Consider the following 17,809-nt stretch of genomic DNA (forward strand, 5'->3'; position numbering starts at 1 on the left):
GCCTTCATGCTTCCCCTTCTCTAGCTCCCGCCAGCTGGGACGCAGGCGTGATGACAGGGCCGGGGCAGCCACAGTAGCCCGAGATGAAGGCAGAGCAACAAGAAAGCACTCGGCTCCCCATCCCTGCGGAGCCACCCGGACTGCCAGGCACTGATGTTCCACGGGGGACACTGAGTTCTGCGGTCACTCTGGTCTAGAGGCCAAACGGTGTCACGGAAGCGGGCATTCGTTTAGCGGGGGAGGTGTCCGCAGTCCGAGCTCAGCCCACCTAGGGCGTCCCCTACATCCTGGGGGTCCATTTGCTTCCTCTCGGCCCCTCCAGGGCTGCTTTGGGGAGCCGCCCGCAGCCTGAGCGCAGTGAGACACCAGCCCCTGGCCCGCCCACCCTGCGCAGGCGCACTCGCCCCCGGCGGCCTGGTTCCCGCCTCCTGGGCGGTGTCCCTCCCGGGGGGCGGGGCCCGGAGTCCGTGGGTGCGGCCCCGCGTGGCCGTGAGTGTGTCTGGTGCGGTGGGTGGCCCGGTGCCGTGACTCAGAGGCGCGCGGGACACCCAATGTGGTAGCGGGATGAGCGGCGTGGATCCCGCTCCCAGACCCGGAAGTTGAGAGTTGTCACATCCGGCAGGAGGGGGCGGGCCTCCGGACCCGGAAGTGTGGGCGTGGGCTGTGGTTTCACCCGCGGCTGTGGCGGCGCGGCTGCGGCCCCGGCAGGTGAGCGGGGCCCGGGGAGGGGCGAGGTCGGGGCTGGGGGTGGTGCTGCGGCGGCCGCCGGCGCGCCCCCTCCTTTCCGCCTCACTCGGGTGGAGGCCGGTGATTGGGCGCGAGGGGCGCGTGACCGCCGCCGAGGTCGGCTTCCCGGCCCCTCGCGGCAGGAGGGAGGGAGGGAGGGCGTGAGGGGAGGGCGCGGGCGCCGGCGGCTACCTCCGCAGGTCCGGCCTCCAGCCCCGCCTCCCACCATCTCCCACCACCCTCCACTCTCCACCCCCACCCCCTCCCCACGTTTGAGCGGTTTGCTGGTCTCGGTTCTGGAGACGTTCCAGGCAGCTCGCCCATGGCACCGGCGGGGAAACAGGCCCCAGGCGGAGTCTGACGTGCGGAGGGCACGCGGGAGGCAGTGGCAGAGTGGGGTCGAGGGTCCCTGGTCTTTGCCTCCCTGACACGTGCTCTTTCTCCAGGGCAGTGACTGGGTGGGCTTTATGCCTTGACTCTGTTCTTGTTTTTTCCTGGACCCAGACTAGGACCACCCGAGTCACTGACCAATCCTCATTCCTTATTCCGGGGCAAATAGGGCACTGGGGTGTGTGTGTGTGTGTGTGTGTGTGTGTGTGTAGGTAGGTATCTACAGATGGATAGTTACCATAGTGATAGATAGATGCTCCTTGACCTTCAACAGGGTTGCATCCTGATAAATCCATCGTAAACTGAAAATAATACAAAATGCCTTTACTACCCCTAACCTACTGAGCAGCACAGCTTAGCCTCCCCACCTTAACTGAGCTCAGAGCCCTGACAGCCTGAGGTTGGGCACAGCCATCTAACACAAAGCCTGTTCTGTAATGAACTGTAGACCCGCTCCTGTAATTGATCATGCCTGTCACTTTCACACCATCATAAAGGGGAACGCCGTCCGTAGGGCTCTCTGTACCTGGTCCTCCTGGCCGACCCCTGCCAGTGAGGTCTCATTCCCCACTCCGGGTGGGAAAGATGTGACCAGGGCTCTGCTGTGAGTTCCTGGCGAAGCTCACTCTGCACTTCAGGGCCTGGCCCCAACGACAAGCCGGTGCTCTCTCAGCCTCGCAGCGTCCGGGCTCCCTCACCTGCGTGCTGCCCACCTTCGCTCTGGGAACTTGAGAGTCACTTCCCTTTGCCTCAGCAGTCCCGGTGCTGACTCAGGCCCTTTCCACTCCCCACACTGCCCTTGTACCCGGGAGAAGCAGGCACACAGGCAGACACCCCCCACACACACACACACCAATGCCCGTTTCACCCAGCAGGTCCAGGGAACCCCAGCCTCCTATCCTGGAGTCCCATTCCCTACTGGTTCACCCACGATGCTGCCGCCCGACTCCCAGGTCCCTGACTGTCAGCCCTAGCGCTGGAGGAGATGGTGACAGAGGGATTTGGGAAGGAAAGCCTTTTGTGTGTGTGGCCGTTTTCCAAAGCTGCAGCCACGTACAGGCCCGCGCTCTGGTTCTGGATGGGAGCGAGGAACTTGGGGCGGAAAAACGGACACCGAAGTGAGAGTCTTTGTTCTTGGCGGTCACGGCCTAGAGAAGCTTCCCCCGCATTATCCTGGGACTCTGGTTTGGTGCCTCGGCGATTGCCATCGGCGGGACATTCCCATTGCAGGGTTCTTCGCCGGGGCAGCTGCTGGTGGGGTCTTCAGGTAGCGGCGGCTGACTCCTTGCGTGGCTGCACGTGCCCTTGGCACTGCTTGAGGGGCTGCGTGATCCTAGTGAACTCGCAGAACACGCCAGGGTAGGCGCTGCTCCCGTTTTACAGGTGAGAAGAGAGTCAGAGGTGGTAGGTAATGGGCGAGGGTCCCACAGAGCCAGCCAGGGGCCCAGTTGGGGTGTTTGACCTGCTGGTCTCATTTCAAAGCGAAGGTGCACTTGCTGGACCTTAGGAATCACCTGTGATGCTTACTAAGAACCCAGCCACCCTGTGGAGAGTCTCGCTTAGGTTGTCGGTCAGCCGCAGGAACCTGTGTCGTTAACATGTGCACGGAGTGATCCTTATAAGGCAAGGGTGGGAACACTATCTCCAGGACTTTGTAGGTTTGCTGAGCTTGGACGTGCGATTTTTCCCCCAGAGTATCCTGTTTTTCCTTTTCTTGTTGCTGTGAAATTGGCTAATCAGACCTAAGTCTGCCTTTAAAAAGGCATTGGGGCCCTAGCTGGTGTGGCTCAGTGGATAGAGCGTCGGCCTGCGGACTGAAGGGTCCCAGGTTCGATTCCGGTCAAGGGCATGTACCTTGGTTGCGGGCTTGATCCCTAGTAGGGGGCATGCGGTAGGCAGCCCATCAGTGATTCTCTTTCATCATTGATGTTTCTATCTCTCTCTCCCTTTCTCTCTGAAATCAATAAAAATATATTTTAAAAAAGGGGGGGCGTTGGGGTAACTAGCTGTGTGAATCATCTTTGGACACTGTTGGCCGGGACCAGTAGGGTTTTTCCAGAATCACATAATCAGATCATTGAAGACTTTGTTGTTTAGGAATTCTCTTAGTTTCTGCTTAGGGTCTGGCGTTTTCCGAAGGTTCTGGTTTGTTCCTGGAGCGTTGCCTCATCAGGGAGACCTCTGTGGCAGCGAGGTGAAGGCATGCTTGCTTAGCAGGCGCCCCTCCACGGCATTTCTCTCCCACGCGTTTATGTGAGAACGTGAGCAAGTACCAAACAGGTTTGTTGGGGCTGATGGAGTGGCCCCCGGGGCTTAGGATGGGCAGGAGAGGAGAGACGCACCCCTGTATGACTAAGAGGCGGCAGGTGCAGTGTGCAGAGCGGGGCCGGAGCCGGAGCGCCCTGGGTGAACCGCCCTGGGTGAAGTCCAGGCTCCACAGCCTCCCTCCCTCTGACCCGCTGCTCTTGTCTGTCAAAAGGAGGAAAACAAGGGACTCCCAGTGGCGAAGGCCCATTGTGAGGGCCACACGAGCTGAGGGAGAGAGTGCCCAGGACGGTGCTCTGTGCACAGTGGCTCTGGGCACTGCCATCTTTCTGTTTAAGTGGTGGGACCCCGAGGCTTGGAGAGGGGAACAGCGGGAGGTGGTAAAGCGTGGTTCCACTGCTGCCCTCACAGCGCCCCGCTCCACCCTCCTCTGCTCCGCCTTCCCTCCCCGCAGCCCGGAACCCTCTTTCCTGCACCTCCTCCGTCCTGGAAGTGCCGGCTCCCTCGCTGTCAGCTCCTCTGGGACGCTTTCCTTGCTCCTTCTCCCAAGACTTCATCCGGCCCCCCCCGCCCCACGTGCTCTGTAGGTGCCAGGGGTACCCAGTTTCCTATGCAGAGCCCTCCCTCTGCCCTTGGCCTTCGTGAGACATGGCCTCCGAAAGGGCGCAGAGGAGGGCTTGGGCGGGGGCCAGGCAGGGCGGGTTAGGATAGTGCAAACTCATTAGTCAACAGAGCGGCAAACCGCGGCTCTCGAGCCGAATGTGGCTCGCGAGCCGCAGTTGGCCAACCACTGGGATAGTGGTTTTCAAACCACTCTCTGGGAAAGTGCCTGGGGGCCCCCTTGAGACTTCGGGGCGCCAGGCTCTCCCTCTGCCTTTTTGCCCAGAGAGTGGCCTCTGGTTTGTTCTCTGCACTGGGGGTTTGGGGATAATGTTTGAAAAAAACAAAAATACTCTCCTTTGGAAAAACAGTTGCAAAGGTTTGGGGAAACAACAGGAGGGGTTCACCGCGTGGGAAAGGATGGAGGAGGCACGCCCTGCAGCCTGTCCTGATGCTCCGCTGGAGGGGTGCTGGGAGACGGGAGGGGCGGGCGGGGTGACGAGCTTTCGGGAAGGGGGGAGGGGCTGTTAAAAAGAATGAGCCCCGATGGTTGGAAGGGAGAGACGCTGGAGGTGGGAAGACCCTTGTGGAGTTTGCAGAAGGACAGGGATGGAGGCACTCGATGACTAGATAAAACCTGGTGATGGGGCGTCAGGTTCGGGAGGCCTGTGCTCCCAGATGGCCTGGAGGGTTGGAAGTGGGGGTGCTGATGGAGCAGAGGTGGAGGGCGCTTGGGAGGGGTTTCTAGTTTGGGGAGAACAGATAGGTGATGAGAGTGCCCCTCCCCCATTCTCATGGTAGCTGGGCTCATCCTTCCTGGGTCTTCTCCCTTGCGGGCCTGCCTCTGGGAAGCGGGGGGTCGGGCGGAGTTACTCGGCGGGCCCGGGAGCGTTCTGTCGGCGCCCGTCTCCTTCGGAAGCCTGTCCTGAGAGGCTGCACCCCCCATGCACGCATGGGCACGCGTGTAGTCCAGGGCCTTGGCTCCGCTGCCGTGGAGGCCGCTTCAGAAAGGCACACCTTTGCCTCCGCTGGGGCCTGGCAGGGCTGGCAGGCGTCTTTCACACAACGAGGCGTGAGCGTGTGAATCTGGCACCTCCACCGGTTCTCTCGGTTCTCTCGTTTAATTCCCGTGAAACCCTTCCAGCAGCCCGAGGCGATGTTGGGGTTAGCCCCCCTTTCCCAGTGAGAAACAGAGTCATCTGCCCAAGGTCAAGTAGCTAGTAAAAGGTCACCCTGGGGTTTAAACGCAGGAGCAGGACCGTTTGGCTCCGAAGCCCTGACCTCTTTCTACTACCTCCCACGCTGTCTTAACCCTTTAGCGTCGGGGGTCAGAGGGGCCTCCACCCCAACTCCAGAGCTTCCCTACGACTACTGAGCGCTGGGAGGCTCCCCCTCCTGGGGCTGCCGGGCCAACTTGTCAACGGCGGGCGAGTGAGTGGGTGGTTTGGGCCCGGGGAGGCTGGCGCCCCGGTTGGCTGTGTCGTTGCCTCCTGCGTGCAGCCAGGGGCTCGGCAGCGTGAGTCCTGGCTGCTCGGCTGGAGTCCTTCTGGAAGAGGAAAAGCAGGTCAGGTCAACACGTATTTCCTCCTGAGGAGCAGGGTTAGGACGGTCTCTCCAGCCTCCACAGGTGTTCCTGCCCGGAGGGGTGGGATGGGCCAGACTGTGAAACACCTTGGATTGAACCGTGCAGGTTGCTATGGTAACGCCGTCCTCTGCTCTCCTAGGTGGAAGTGGGACATTTACCAGAGACCCAGGGCCTTCACAGCCCTCCTGGCCCTGTGAGTTCAGGCTGGGAAGTAGCGGGCCAGGAAGTGTTGACTGTAACGCCGAGGAGGGGCCCGCGCTGGGGACAGCAGTCGCCGGCCCAGTCACAGTGAGAGCGGTCGTTTTGCTTGACTCAGTATTGAGCTCAGGGGTGTCAGGAGTCGCCCCTAATGATCAGCTCACCCCTAATGATCAGCTCACCCCTAATGATCAGCTCACCCCTAATGATCAGCTCACCCCTAATGATCAGCTCACTCCTAATGATCAGCTCACCCCTAATGATCAGCTCACCCCTAATGATCAGCTCGCCCCTAATGATCAGCTCACCCCTAATGATCAGCTCACCCCCAAGAGGCAGAAAGATGAGTCTCTGTTCAGCGCTCAGGAGCCTGCTCCCCTGGCACACAGCCCCAGCGTGGCGCTGCCAGCGGCGTGCCCACTGTCCTGAGGAGGAAGCTGCGGCCAGGGGCCTGGACCCAGGTCACACCACCAAACAGCTGGGCAGCCAGAGTGCGCAGCCAGGGCACTGTTTCCAAATTCTGTGCTTTCCTCGCTTTCTGGGGGAGAGCGGATCTGACTGTTTGGGCGAGGGGTGCCCCTCACCGTCTCTAGGGCTGCCAGCCTCACTCTGACCTGAGCAGCTCGCGCGTAGCAGGTGCTGCGTTTTGCTTTCTGTCCTCCCCGCGCTCCCCCCCCCCCCCCCCGCCCTGAGTTTATTCTTCAAAGGATCTGATATCAGTTGAAACTTTGTTTTTTGCGCTGAGCAGTCCTGGCAACGACCCTCATTGCACAACATCCAGCAATACGTTGCTTTTTTCTTTTTCCCGGTAAGGACAGGTGTGGAAGGCTCTTCCCAGCATCCCCTCTCCACCTGGACCTTCTGCAGCCCTGCCCCGCCCCGCCCCGGGGCAAGAAAGGATACTGCCTCCGGCCAAGGGCACCAGGTGCAGGCAGTCTCCTTGGGGCCCGGGATCTTCCCCTCAGCCATGTCCCCGTGGTCCAGGCATGTGAGGCTGAGTCAGGCCAGACACGGAAACAGAAAGAAGCTGTGACCCAGAGAGGCAGCGCGGCGAGGGCCGGGGCCGAAACCGCGTCCCCCCTCGTCCGTCACCGTGTGCACTGCAGCCCCTGTGGCGTCGCCTGGCCCTCTGCCCGCCCCTGGTCGGTGGAATCTGTCCTCCTGGCCCCGTCTCTCTCGGAGGGCATGTGGATTTCAGTTAATGCCTCACCCTCTCGTGTCTTTGACAACTTTGAAGGGCTGCTGACCTTTAAAGATGGGGGGGTGGCAGGTAGCACGCGGGTTCAGATTCCTAGCTTCCCCGGGAAACCTGGCAGGTCTGGCAGAGCGGCCGCCCTCTGCCTGCAGGAGGTGCCCGGCTGGGCTGGAGGCCGAGCCCTCCAGGGGGACGCACTCCCGCCACAGGCTCGGCCAGTGCGCCTGCCTCGCCCTTGTAGGCGCAGGCTTGTGACTAAGGAGATCTGGTGGAGGTGAGCTGCGGAGGAGGCAAACAAACAAACAAACAAAGGAAAAGGCCCGGCCGGCGTGGCTCAGTGGTTGAGCGTCAACCCATGAACCAGGAGGCCACAGTTCGACTCCCCATCGAGGCACATGCTCTGGTTTGGGGCTCAATCCCCGGTGTGGGGTGTGCAGGAGGCAGCTGATCGATGATTCTCTCTTCTTACTGATTTTCCTCTCTCTCTCTCTCTCTCCCTTTCCCTTCCTCTCTGAAATCAATAAAAACATATTTTTTAAAAAAGGGAAAAAAGAAAGAGACAGAGAAGAAAGCTTTTTCCTCCTGGGACCCTGTCTCGGGATCAGTGACGTTTTCTGGCCGCGGCGGAGGGAACGCAGCTGAGCGCTCGCCTTCTTGCCTTTCCGCCTTGTTCCCGTCGGACCTCCTTTGAGTTGGTGGTGTCGCCCCCCAAAGAGGGGTCGTCTCGCTGTGCCTGCCCCCCCCACCACCACCTTCCCCACCAGCCTTCTCCCTCTCCCGGCCATGCAGCCCCCATGGCCCCACAGCCTCTGCCCTGGGCCTTCTCCCAGGACAAGCAGCCCCTTCAGGGAGCCTGAGGGCTCCTTGGCACTGTCCACGTCCCCTCCTCACGCCACTGTCCCCACCTCTGTCACGGCCCCTCTCACCAGGTCGTTGTGAACTGTTTGGCCTTTTAAAACCAAACTGAGTTCCGGAGAATTGCATCAGTTTTGATAACTTAAGGCCGAGTCTGGCGCAGAGTAAACATTGATTTACAGCCCTCCGCCCCGTTTACCCTCCTCCTCTCTGTGGGTTCTTGTACAGTATTGGCACGGCGTGATGAATAAGCATTCGCTGTCTGTTCAGTCAGAGCCTGAGGAAGGAGTGAGGACGGGCAAGTGGGAGAAGCCCGGGCGGCTCACATCCCCTTGTCTCGGTGGGTCCCCACCGGAGGCGCTGGTTCCCTCCCTCCCCACCAGTCTGTCTCCTGCACATGCTGTTAGGGGCCCTCTGGGCGCCACCAGGAATAGCAGGGTGAACAGGCCACCTTCCTGCCTGTGGTCCCTTCTTGCCTCCCTCTCCCTTCCTGTTCCCTCCTTCCAGGCAGCAGACTCAGACACCACACCCCCTGACCCAGCACCCTCCGGGGCACCTTGGTAGGTGGAGGGGGGTCCTGCTTGGGCCTGGGTGCCAAGAGGCGAGGTCATTGGGCTTGTCAGGCCCTCCAGACCCAAAAGCCCTCCACCCCCGCCCTCTGCATTGGGACGTCCCTGGTGGCTGCGGCCGCTGAGTCGCGCTGGTTGGGATTTTGTGCCAGGCGGGTGCCTGGGAGGCAGAGCCCTGCCAGCAGCAGGTGCCAGGCCCCAGGGCCCCTGCTCTGTAGGCCTCGGGCAGAGTATCGCCCTGCCCCTTCCTTCTCCTTTCCCCAGTTAGGGACCAGAGAAGTGCTCGCTGCCCTGGGCTCACTGGCGGCTCTGACCCGGGAAGGAAGGCCCCGCAGCTTCCAGGGGCCGCTGTTGCTCCCAAGACAGGCATTTGCCTGCCGGGGTTGGAGATGTCAGTCGTGGGCTCCTCTCCTGACTCCTCTCCTGACTCCACGGGGCGTGGGGCGATGGAGCAGCGAGGCAGAGGTGCTTGTGAAATTTAAATACCAAAGGGCTTGGCTTCTGGGCCCTTGGGCAGTGCTTTCCCTTGCGCTTCCTGGTCTCGCTTTCATCCCTGGATTAGGGGTCATTAAGCCCCGTGTTCCCCTTACTCACTAGCTGATTGTGTAAGCCTGTGACTTTTCAGCCGGTGTGCCGCAAGAATTTCTAAGACACGCACCACCTGACTCTTGCGTCAGGGGCCTGACTTCTCCTCCCTGCGATGGTGAAGCAAAGGCAGCAGCCAGCACAGTAGCCAGCCGGTGGGTGAATCAGAACTACGCCTGTTTTTGTCAGATCCGCAAAAGGCGTGACTTCTCCGTGTGCCCCCGCAGAAGGCCGGTGGTTAGTGTGTGTGCGCTGTGAGGTGAGAAGGGCTGACGTCACTGATTGAAGTTAATGGGAGAGTTGGCAAAGGGCTTTGACCTCAGGAAAGTGACCATTGGGGCTGCTTACCCATTTTACAGGTGAGGAAACAGAGCCCCTAGGAAAGAGAAGGTGGGTGTCTGGGTGAGAGACCCTGAGCACCCCCCGTGCCAGGAGGGCCTTGTGAGGCAGTGAGAGGAGGCGGTGGGGTGGTGCCTGGCGGCAGCAGCAGCGGGCCACGGGCAGGGTGCCAGGCCGGTGTCCCCTCCTAGGTCACACAGGCAGGTGACATGGCACTCTGCCTGATGTCACACGGACATGGCAGGCTTGAGAGCGATGTCGATGGAGAAAGCAGAGGAGGTGGGATTAGAGGAAGTGCCACATCCAGTCCCACTGTGGCCAGTGACATCGCAACTGAGAACACGCTGTCCTCAGATCATGACACCTCCCGGGGCGGGGGGGCGGGGCGGGGGGGCGGGGCGGGGGGTGCTGTCCTAGGGAATTTCGGCTCTGCCCAGCGCTCTCCGGCCGCGTGCATGGAGACCTCCCCGATGTGAGAGTGCGCCTGGACCCGCCGGGCCTGTGCCGATCGCACCGCCCACCGTGCTGCTGGTGTGCGGGTGGCCAGCTGCCCAGCTGCCCCTGCCGAGCTTCCTCTCAGCCGCGTGTCCCGTGCTCAGCCTGGCTGCGGAGCGAGCGGACGCCTGGTCCGGCAGGTGCCCCCCCCCACCCCCGGGTGGAGCAGGGCTGGGCGCTGTGCCGCGGAGACCCGGCAGGTGCTCCCGGGGCCATCCTGCAGCCTGAGGAGTACTGAGTTCTGTGGTGGTGGAGTCTTGCGCTCACATTCGTTCCAGGGCAGGCCTCACGCTAAGCCAGCGCGCTGCCTGCCTCCTCTCACTGAACCTGCACTAGCCCATTTCACAGGTGAAGAGCCCGAGGCTCGGGGAGCCGCGCCTGGGCGAGGCCCTGCAGCTGGTGAGGGGCAGGGCCGGATGCCTCCGGACCCCTTTCCCGACGTGTTTTCAGGTCTTCGGAACGCTGCTCTGCTTGTCCCCCTCCTGGGGGTCACTCATGCAGCGTCATCTCACTCACCCTCTGAGCTCCGCCCCTTCGGGGCCTTGCAGCCCGCTGTGCCCTGCCAGCTGTCAGGCCACGGGTTGGGGAGCAGCAGGGGGTGTGGGCAGAGTGCGAGTGTGAATTTGCTCTGCCACCTGCAGATGGACGATGGCCACCTGGCAGGGTTGGGAGGGACAGCACATGTCAGACTCGGGCTACAGCAGCACTTCTTGGAGAGACCCGACGTCGGGGCCCGCCTGGCGCACTGACAGGCACCTCCATGTTTGGCGAGGGTCCCCGGGGCTCGGGTGCACACCAAAGACGCACGTCCTTCCCGCAAGGCTGGGGCTCCGCCAGCCTCCGTAGGTAGCGGCCGCCATGTGACCCTGCCTGGGTAGCTCTATAGAAGGGGGTGCTGTGCACAGGCACCCTGTTCCGTCGCGTTTCAGAGGTGTGTGTTTTACAAACGAAGGCAAGGCCCTCCAGCAGCGGGAGGAGGGGTCCCACTCTTGCGACACTTGCTTTGTGCGGGGACCTGGGACCAGACCGCGTATCTCCGAGGTCCGCCTGGGACATGTCGAAACGGGGCCTTGGTGCGCCTGTAGAGGGGCCTCGCTCACGGCTACGCGGGGACACGACGGGAAAGCAGGCCTTTCCCGGCCCGTGGGGGTGTGGCCAGGCCTGTCCGCTTCTCTCTTCACCTGTTGTGACCCTAGGAGATGCCTCTCCCTTTCTGTGACAGATGGGGAAACTGAGGCGGCCCCTGTCCGGGCAGCGCGTTCTCCGTTGCGATGTCACTGGCCACAGTGGGACTGGATGTGGCACTTCCTCTAACCCCACCTCCTCCGCTTTCTCGGTCGGCTTCCCTCTCAAGCCTGCCGTGTCCACGTCGCAGGTGTGACATTAAGGCAGAGAGGCGTGGGACCTGCCTGCGTGACAGCGGAGGGGACGCCGGCCTCGGCACCCTGCCTGAGGCCCGCTGCTCCTGCCGCCAGGCGCCACCCACAGAAGGCTGCTGTGGCTGTCACCGTGGGCCTGGACTCCAGCACCCCCTTGGCCGAGTGGGTGCGGACTCACTGGAGGCCAGCACCGGGGCGGGGTGTGGGGACTTCAGGTTCCCCCCAGCGTCAGAATCTTCAGGACACGAGCAGCCTTGGTGGTGAGCAAACCATCACGAAGGCGGGCTCTAAAACGCCTCTCTGGAGGGAGACACATAAGCACAGGGTCCAGCGAGCCTGGGGGTGTCTCTGTGTGCGCTTTCTCCTCCTGCTGTGCGCCCTGTCCTGCAGACAGTCAGTGAGTGTCCCCCGGCAGATGACAGCTCTGCGCCAGAGCATCTGTCTGTGCAGGTCGCTCCGCTTCTCTTCCTCCCGGTTGCCGGGGAAGCCAGTCGGGGGACCGGGGGGCGGGGGGGGTTCCCTGTCATGATGAAGACGAGGCGTGAACATGACTGTCACTCCGTTGTGGCATGTAGAGAGGACGGCAGTTTCAGAGAACCCCAAGGGGGCCCGAGGCTGCGGTGCCCTAAATGTAACCAGCGGCGGTGCTGGGGGCGGTGCTGGTGCAGCCCGCCAGGCCCGGGAGGGTGGGCGTATTCCTGGTTCCGGCAGAGATAGGCACCTGCCAGGGTGGGTGCTGGCGGCGCCTGGGGCTGATTTCTCCTCCGTCCCTGGCCGCGGGTGCTCTCCGCCTGCCTCTCCCACCTGCTCCTTGGGGAGTGCCGTCTGTGCTCCCCTCTCGCTGCCGAGGGCGTTGGCACGTCCCGCTGTCCATGGGGCGGAAGGAGCGGCTCCTTGGTCTCCTTGGGGAGAGGGCTGGGCAGGGCGGCAGGAACACAGGAAGTGGGACCCCTGCCCCCCCTGGAGCCGCCCTGGCGGGGAGCATCCTCAGGAAGCTCGTTCGTCTGCACGGATAACACACGGCTCTTCCCCCCAGCTTCTCCCTCACGTCGCACCGTGCTGTGTCCACAGGGAGCGATGGAGACCCTGAAAGACAAGACCCTGCAGGAGCTGGAGGAGATGCAGAACGACCCGGCGGCCATCGACCGGCTGGCCCAGGAGGCCCCTGAGGTAGAGGCAGGCGGGCGCGGGCCCGGTGAAGGCCCCAGAGGGGTCCCAGGCGCTCGAGAGCGCTGGCTGGCTGGGAGTTGGGGTCAAGTTCATCTCCCTGTCTGTGGTCTTCCCCCTGGTTGGGACCCAACCAGAGACTCCCCTGAAATGTCAGCCCAGTTCCCGGGGCTCCTGGGAGTGCGGCGTCCAGGGCCCCACGTGAATCCACACAGCCCAGCAGTGCCACACCGTGGGGCAGCCTGAACTGGGAGGCGGTTTCTGGAAGCTCGGGCACCGATCGCAGCTGCCTATCCCCAGGGCCCCTGGCCTGCGTCTCCATGAGGACCCCTTCCCGGGCTGGATGTGGCTCATCTGACACCCATTTCCTGTCGTAACTGGCACCTAATCCGGCCCCTAATCTGTCCTCTGGGGATTAAGAGCGCCCTCCGTCTGCTGCCCAGCTGGGACGCCACCCGTTATAAAGGGCTTCCCACGTCACGGAGGGCCTGCCCGGCCTCCCTGGCTCTGACCCTATGACCCCCCTGCCAGGTGGAGAGGGCAGCGCCGGACGTGGCCACGGAGCTCACAGGTGCAGTTGCCCTGGGGGTTGGTGCCACCGGGTGCTGGAGGGGTGTTGTCCCCCGTCTCAGGGTGGGGGGTCAGACTTTATTTTTTTAAATATATTTTACTGATTTTTACAGAGAGGAAGGGAGAGGGATAGAGAATTAGAAACATCGATGAGAGAGAAACATCGATCAGCTGCCTCCTGCACACCTCCTACTGGGGATGTGCCGGCAACCAAGGTACGTGCCCTTGACCGGAATCGAACCTGGGACCTTTCAGTCCGCAGGCCGACGCTCTATCCACTGAGCCAAACCGGTTAGGGCAGGGGAATCAGACTCTTCGCCCTCCTCTTGGTGAAGACGGTTCCCCGGCAAACGGGCAGGGCTTCCGGTCACAGCAGGTCCGGCAAGGGTTCCTGTGGCTGCCACCTCGGGCCGGTGGCAAGGACTGGGCTGAGGGCGAAGCGCCGTCCGGCTTGGGGAAGTGCCGTCCAGGGGCAGAGGTTGGCATTAGGTCGCCTGTTGGTGGGGGTCCTCTGGCCGTGGGGACTCCCCTGTAGTTCTTGGGGGCCCCTCTGTCAGCTCATGTGCACAGTTCTCGGCAGGACACACGTGGCCCAGGAGGCAGGGGCATCTCCTGAGCCAGTGCCACACTCTGCCCCTGCCTCGCTCACCCTCAGAGTCACTTACTGTGGGGCCTGTGGTCTGGCCGGGCCACCTTAGTCCACCCCAGAGTGAGTCTCTTGACTCTGAATCCTGTGGACAAGTGGTCGGGGCTCTTGGTCCCTTCCCTCCTGCAAAGCCTGTGACTTTTCCTATAAATTGGTCCTCCCCCCGCTCCCCCCCCCCGCTCTGCTCAGTCCATGGTGCGCCATCCTGGCCTTGGGCCAGCTGTGGCCTGCGCCAGTGTCCCCGTGTCTCCACCACCCGGCCGATGGACTAGGATTCGGGGGTGCCGGTCGGAGGCTGGCTCAGGTGTGAGCCCCGGTCCTTGCACTCTCACCACGGGCTGAGGACTGCGGTTTCCCCGAGCCCTGGGCCAGCCTGCCGCCTGCTCAGTGGGGTGGTTCTCAGCCAGGTGTCCCCTCCCTCAGGTCCAGGACCTGCAGCTGGAGCGGGAGATGGCGCTGGCCACCAACCGCAGCCTGGCCGAGCGGAACCTGGAGTTCCAAGGGCCCCTGGAGATCAGCCGCTCGAACCTCTCGGACAAGTACCAGGAGCTGCGGAAGCTCGTGGAGCGGTGCCAGGAGCAGAAGGCCAAGCTGGGTAGGTGGCTGACCGGAGCGGTCCCGGTCAGGGTGGGCCTGGCGAGCTGCTGGGAAGCCTGGGAGAGTGGAGCCCGCTCGCCCCCAGGGCAGGGCAGGGGGGCCCAGTGACTGCGGCCCCACGTCCCAGCCGGGCATTCCTCACTGTCGCCCTGGAGGGTGGTCCCGCTGTGACTCCTTTCATAGGTGGGACCAGGAGGCTGCTGGCTGGAGGTGGGGCTGCACGGCTGTCGGCTGGGCCAGCTCCGCTTCTGCGCTCCGGGGACCCCTGTCCGGGAGGGTGGGAGGCGTGTCCTGGCCTTGACAGTGAGGCTCGGTGCTCGGACGGTGCAGTGACTCCCCCGAGAGGCAGAGCAGGGCTGGGGCGGGGCCCGCTGAGCTCCATGGCAGCCCAGGGGCCTGGCCGTGGCACACACAGGGCGCTGGCCAAAACCTGCCTCCAGGGCTGAAGCGCGAGGCACTGTTGAGATGCCGACCCTTGCGCCCTCTGTTCCAGAGAAATTCTCGGGGGCGCTGCAGCCGGGGGCCTTGTTAGACCTGCTGCAGATCGAAGGCATGAAGATAGAAGAAGAGTCTGAGGTGAGGTGGCCTGACACCCCCTTGAGCCTTAGTCATGAGCGCGGGGTCTGCAGGGGGCGGGGGCGCATGAGGAGGCGGCAAAGATGAGTCACACCTTTGTCCCCGCGGAGGCCCTTTGGGACGCAGGGAACAGGAACCCAGGCTCCCTGGCTGAAGCAGAAATGGGTGAGTGACGGCAAGGTCACGGGCAGCTGGCTGACCAGGCCGGACGGAGGGCAGAGCAGCAGGAGCCCCGAGGACTGGGGCGGCCCCCCTCCCCCCACCTGGGCCTGGCCAGCCTCTCTCCTGCTCCCCTCTGAGCGTGCTCGGTCTCTGTGCGCTGGGAGGAAGCTGCCAGGTCCTGCCAGCCCCCGGGCCGGCTGCTCTAGACCCAGTAGCCAGTGTCCGCCACTCACTCAGCACATCCATGCAGCAGCCGCTGGGGCCCCGCACAGGGGCTGGGCCGCGGGGCCTTGACCAGCAGCCCCTCCCCGCAGAGCTGACGTTCAGTGGGAGACAGAAGGAGCACATGGGGCGTGTCAGCAGGGATGTGCCGGGGGAGGTGGGGGACGCGGGGAGGGGGGGCGAGCAGGGGCGGCTTTGGTCCCAGCAGCCCCAGTTGTCACCATCCCTGTGCTCCAGGCCATGGCTGAGAAGTTCCTGGAGGGCGAGGTGCCCTTGGAGACGTTCCTGGAGGACTTCGCGGCCATGAGGAGGCTGTCGCACCTGCGCCGGGTTCGCGTGGAGAAGCTCCAGGACGTGGTGAGGAAGCCCAGAGCTTCCCAGGAGCCCGCGGGCGCCGGCACCCCTCCTCTCCGCCCGCCTCTCCCATCTCGCCCGGCCCCCCAGGCGACCCCCCCTGCGGCCGAGGAGCAGCCACCCCCGGCCCCGCAGGCGGCAGGGGTGCCTCCCTACCCTCTGCCCTACAGCCCGTCTCCCGGCTTGCCCATGGGCCCCACCGCGCAGGGCGAGCTGCCGCCGGCGCCCTTCCCCGTGATGTCCCAGCCCTCCTTCTCCTACAGCGGGCCTCTGGGCCCCCCGTTCCCGTCAGCCCAGCCGGGGCCCAGGGCTGCTGGGGGCTACTCTTGGTCCCCACAGCGGAGCACACCGCCCCGGCCTGGCTATCCCGCGCCCGGCCCTGGTGCCTCTGGCCCCGGGTACCCCTTGGCGGGGGGCCGGGCTCGCAGTCCTGGCTATCCTCAACAGCCCTCCTACCCCGCGGCGGGCGGAAAACCTCCTTACCCAACACAGCCCCAGTTCCCCGGCTTCCCGGGCCAGCCCCAGCCCACGGGCCCTCCTCAGCCTCCCTACCCCCAAGGGCCGGCCCCTCCTTACGGGTTCCCGCCACCTCAGGGTCCTGCCTGGCCTGGGTATTAGGGCCCTGGCCTCGGCCCGCCCCTCCCGCCTGCACCACACTTTGGCACCCCCTCTGCTGAGATTCGAGGTTAGACTGGAAGTGGGGTGGGCTCTCCCCCTGGACTTGGGGGCCTGGCTGGGGCCTGCAGACCCCGGAAAGGCACAGAGCGGTCACGGTGCTGCCAGGCGGGGAGTCCAGCGCCTCCCCGTGGCGTCTGCAGGAGCCGCTGTGCACCCGCGACTGTGTGCTGTGTCTGCCTCCGCTCTCTGAGCAGTGCGGACGGCTCTGGGGGCGGCTGGTCTCGGCCCCTGCTCACCCGCCCCGGGTTTGGCATCTTCCACGTGGTGCCCACCCCAAGGGGTGTAGCTCTTTGTGTCTCTGGTCCATTCGAGGATGGCCCGCCCCACGCCCCGTGGTCAGGGTTGGGTCACGGGGAGAACAGTTAGGAAAAACCCTCCTGATTTTTAAGCCAAAAAGCCATAATTGGTGGGCTGGTGTCGGAGAAACTCGTGCTGTGTGCTGAGTGACAGCAGCCGAGCCAGCGCAGTGGGAAGACGGACCGTGAAGGTGGGCCCGGACCTCGCCTGCGCTGGCCGGGAAGTCCTGGGGGTGCCTTGGGCCTCTGGCTGGATGGGAGGGAGCAGCTCTGGCCCAGGAGCTCATGGCCCCATGGGGGCTCATTTAGGAGTGGGGCCAGGTCGCCTCCCAGCCACCCCTCTTCCGGTTGACCTTCCCCAGGGCCCACCCAGCTGTCCACCCTGTCAGTGCCTTGAGTCTCGTTCGAAGCAGGCCCGCCCTCATCCCCTCCCTCTGGCTCCCTGGACGGAATGCCCACCTCCCCCACCCCCTCCCGAGGCCGATGCCCTGACAGTGCCTCCCAGTGGTGCGAGGTCACCGGTGCCATGTCGGAGTCGGGTCTGCATGTCTCCCGTCCTCAGAATGTAGAGCCACACGCAGCCCCCAGCACAGCACATGGGGCAGCACGCTCAGTCATGAAATGGCCACAGACTGCGGGGTGAGCACAGCACGGGCGTGGGGGGTCGGAGTGAGCCAGGTCTGAGACAGAGCCTGGAGCTGCTATGGGGAGGGGTCCTACGTGCCTTGAAATGTCCGCTGCCCGCACCCGGCGGCGGGGCCTCCAGGAAACGCGGCCTCCTGGTGCCCGCGCTCCCAGCCCGCGGCAGCAGTGGGTGCGCGGCAGGAGGCCCGCCTCTCCACGTGGGTCCTCGCCAGCCGTGCTGCGTCTCCCGAGTTATTCACGGGGAGGAATCGCTAACGGACTCTGCTGGTCGCGGTGCGTGGACCTGGACGACGGCCGCGTGTGTGTTGTCTAAGTAATTGCCAATAAACTGAGGAGCTCTGTGCGGCCTTGTGGCTCCCGGTGGGGGCGGGGGGTGAAGTGCCGAGGGCTGTGGGGGGCGGGGGGCACGATTTCTCCACCACCTGAGGGCCTCCCCACTCCTGTCCACAGAGCCCCACTGTCTGGCTTATCCCCTGCGCTGCCCTCCCCGCTCCACCGGGCCTGGCTCTGAGCTGGCTCTCCCTCCTGTGATTTCCCTCGGGGCATGGCCACGCCCGAGCCTGCAGCTGCCTCGTCCTGGTCCTCGGAGGACAGCTGGGATGTGCCCCTGCTGGTGCTGGGCTGGCGACACCTGCTGTCGGCCTGTCCCGGAACCCGCCTGGGGGCTGTCTGCCGTCCAGTTTCTCACTGGGACGGAGGGGCAGCGGGCCGCTAA

The 17,809-nt window shown here is 63.9% G+C and overlaps 1 protein-coding gene across 2 annotated transcripts; it reads left to right on the forward strand.

The window, feature by feature from the left end:
- Positions 1-636: 636 nt before the first annotated feature.
- Positions 637-17,435, forward strand: VPS37C (VPS37C subunit of ESCRT-I). Of its 2 annotated transcripts, none has more exons than XM_080641786.1 (5): positions 637-708; positions 12,253-12,351; positions 13,988-14,159; positions 14,655-14,737; positions 15,359-17,435. In XM_080641786.1, exons 2-5 carry the CDS (start codon positions 12,259-12,261, stop codon positions 16,091-16,093), a joined length of 1,083 nt encoding a protein of 360 aa, XP_080497912.1. In that variant the 5' UTR covers positions 637-708; positions 12,253-12,258; the 3' UTR covers positions 16,094-17,435. The 2 variants fall into 2 exon arrangements, with proteins under 2 accessions (XP_080497912.1, XP_080497913.1); XM_080641787.1 differs by having other exon boundaries at positions 654-708; positions 12,218-12,351.
- Positions 17,436-17,809: the final 374 nt, after the last annotated feature.

The sequence above is a fragment of the Plecotus auritus genome (genome assembly GCF_963455305.1).
Source record: "Plecotus auritus genome assembly, chromosome: 9".
NCBI lineage: Eukaryota > Metazoa > Chordata > Mammalia > Chiroptera > Vespertilionidae > Plecotus > Plecotus auritus.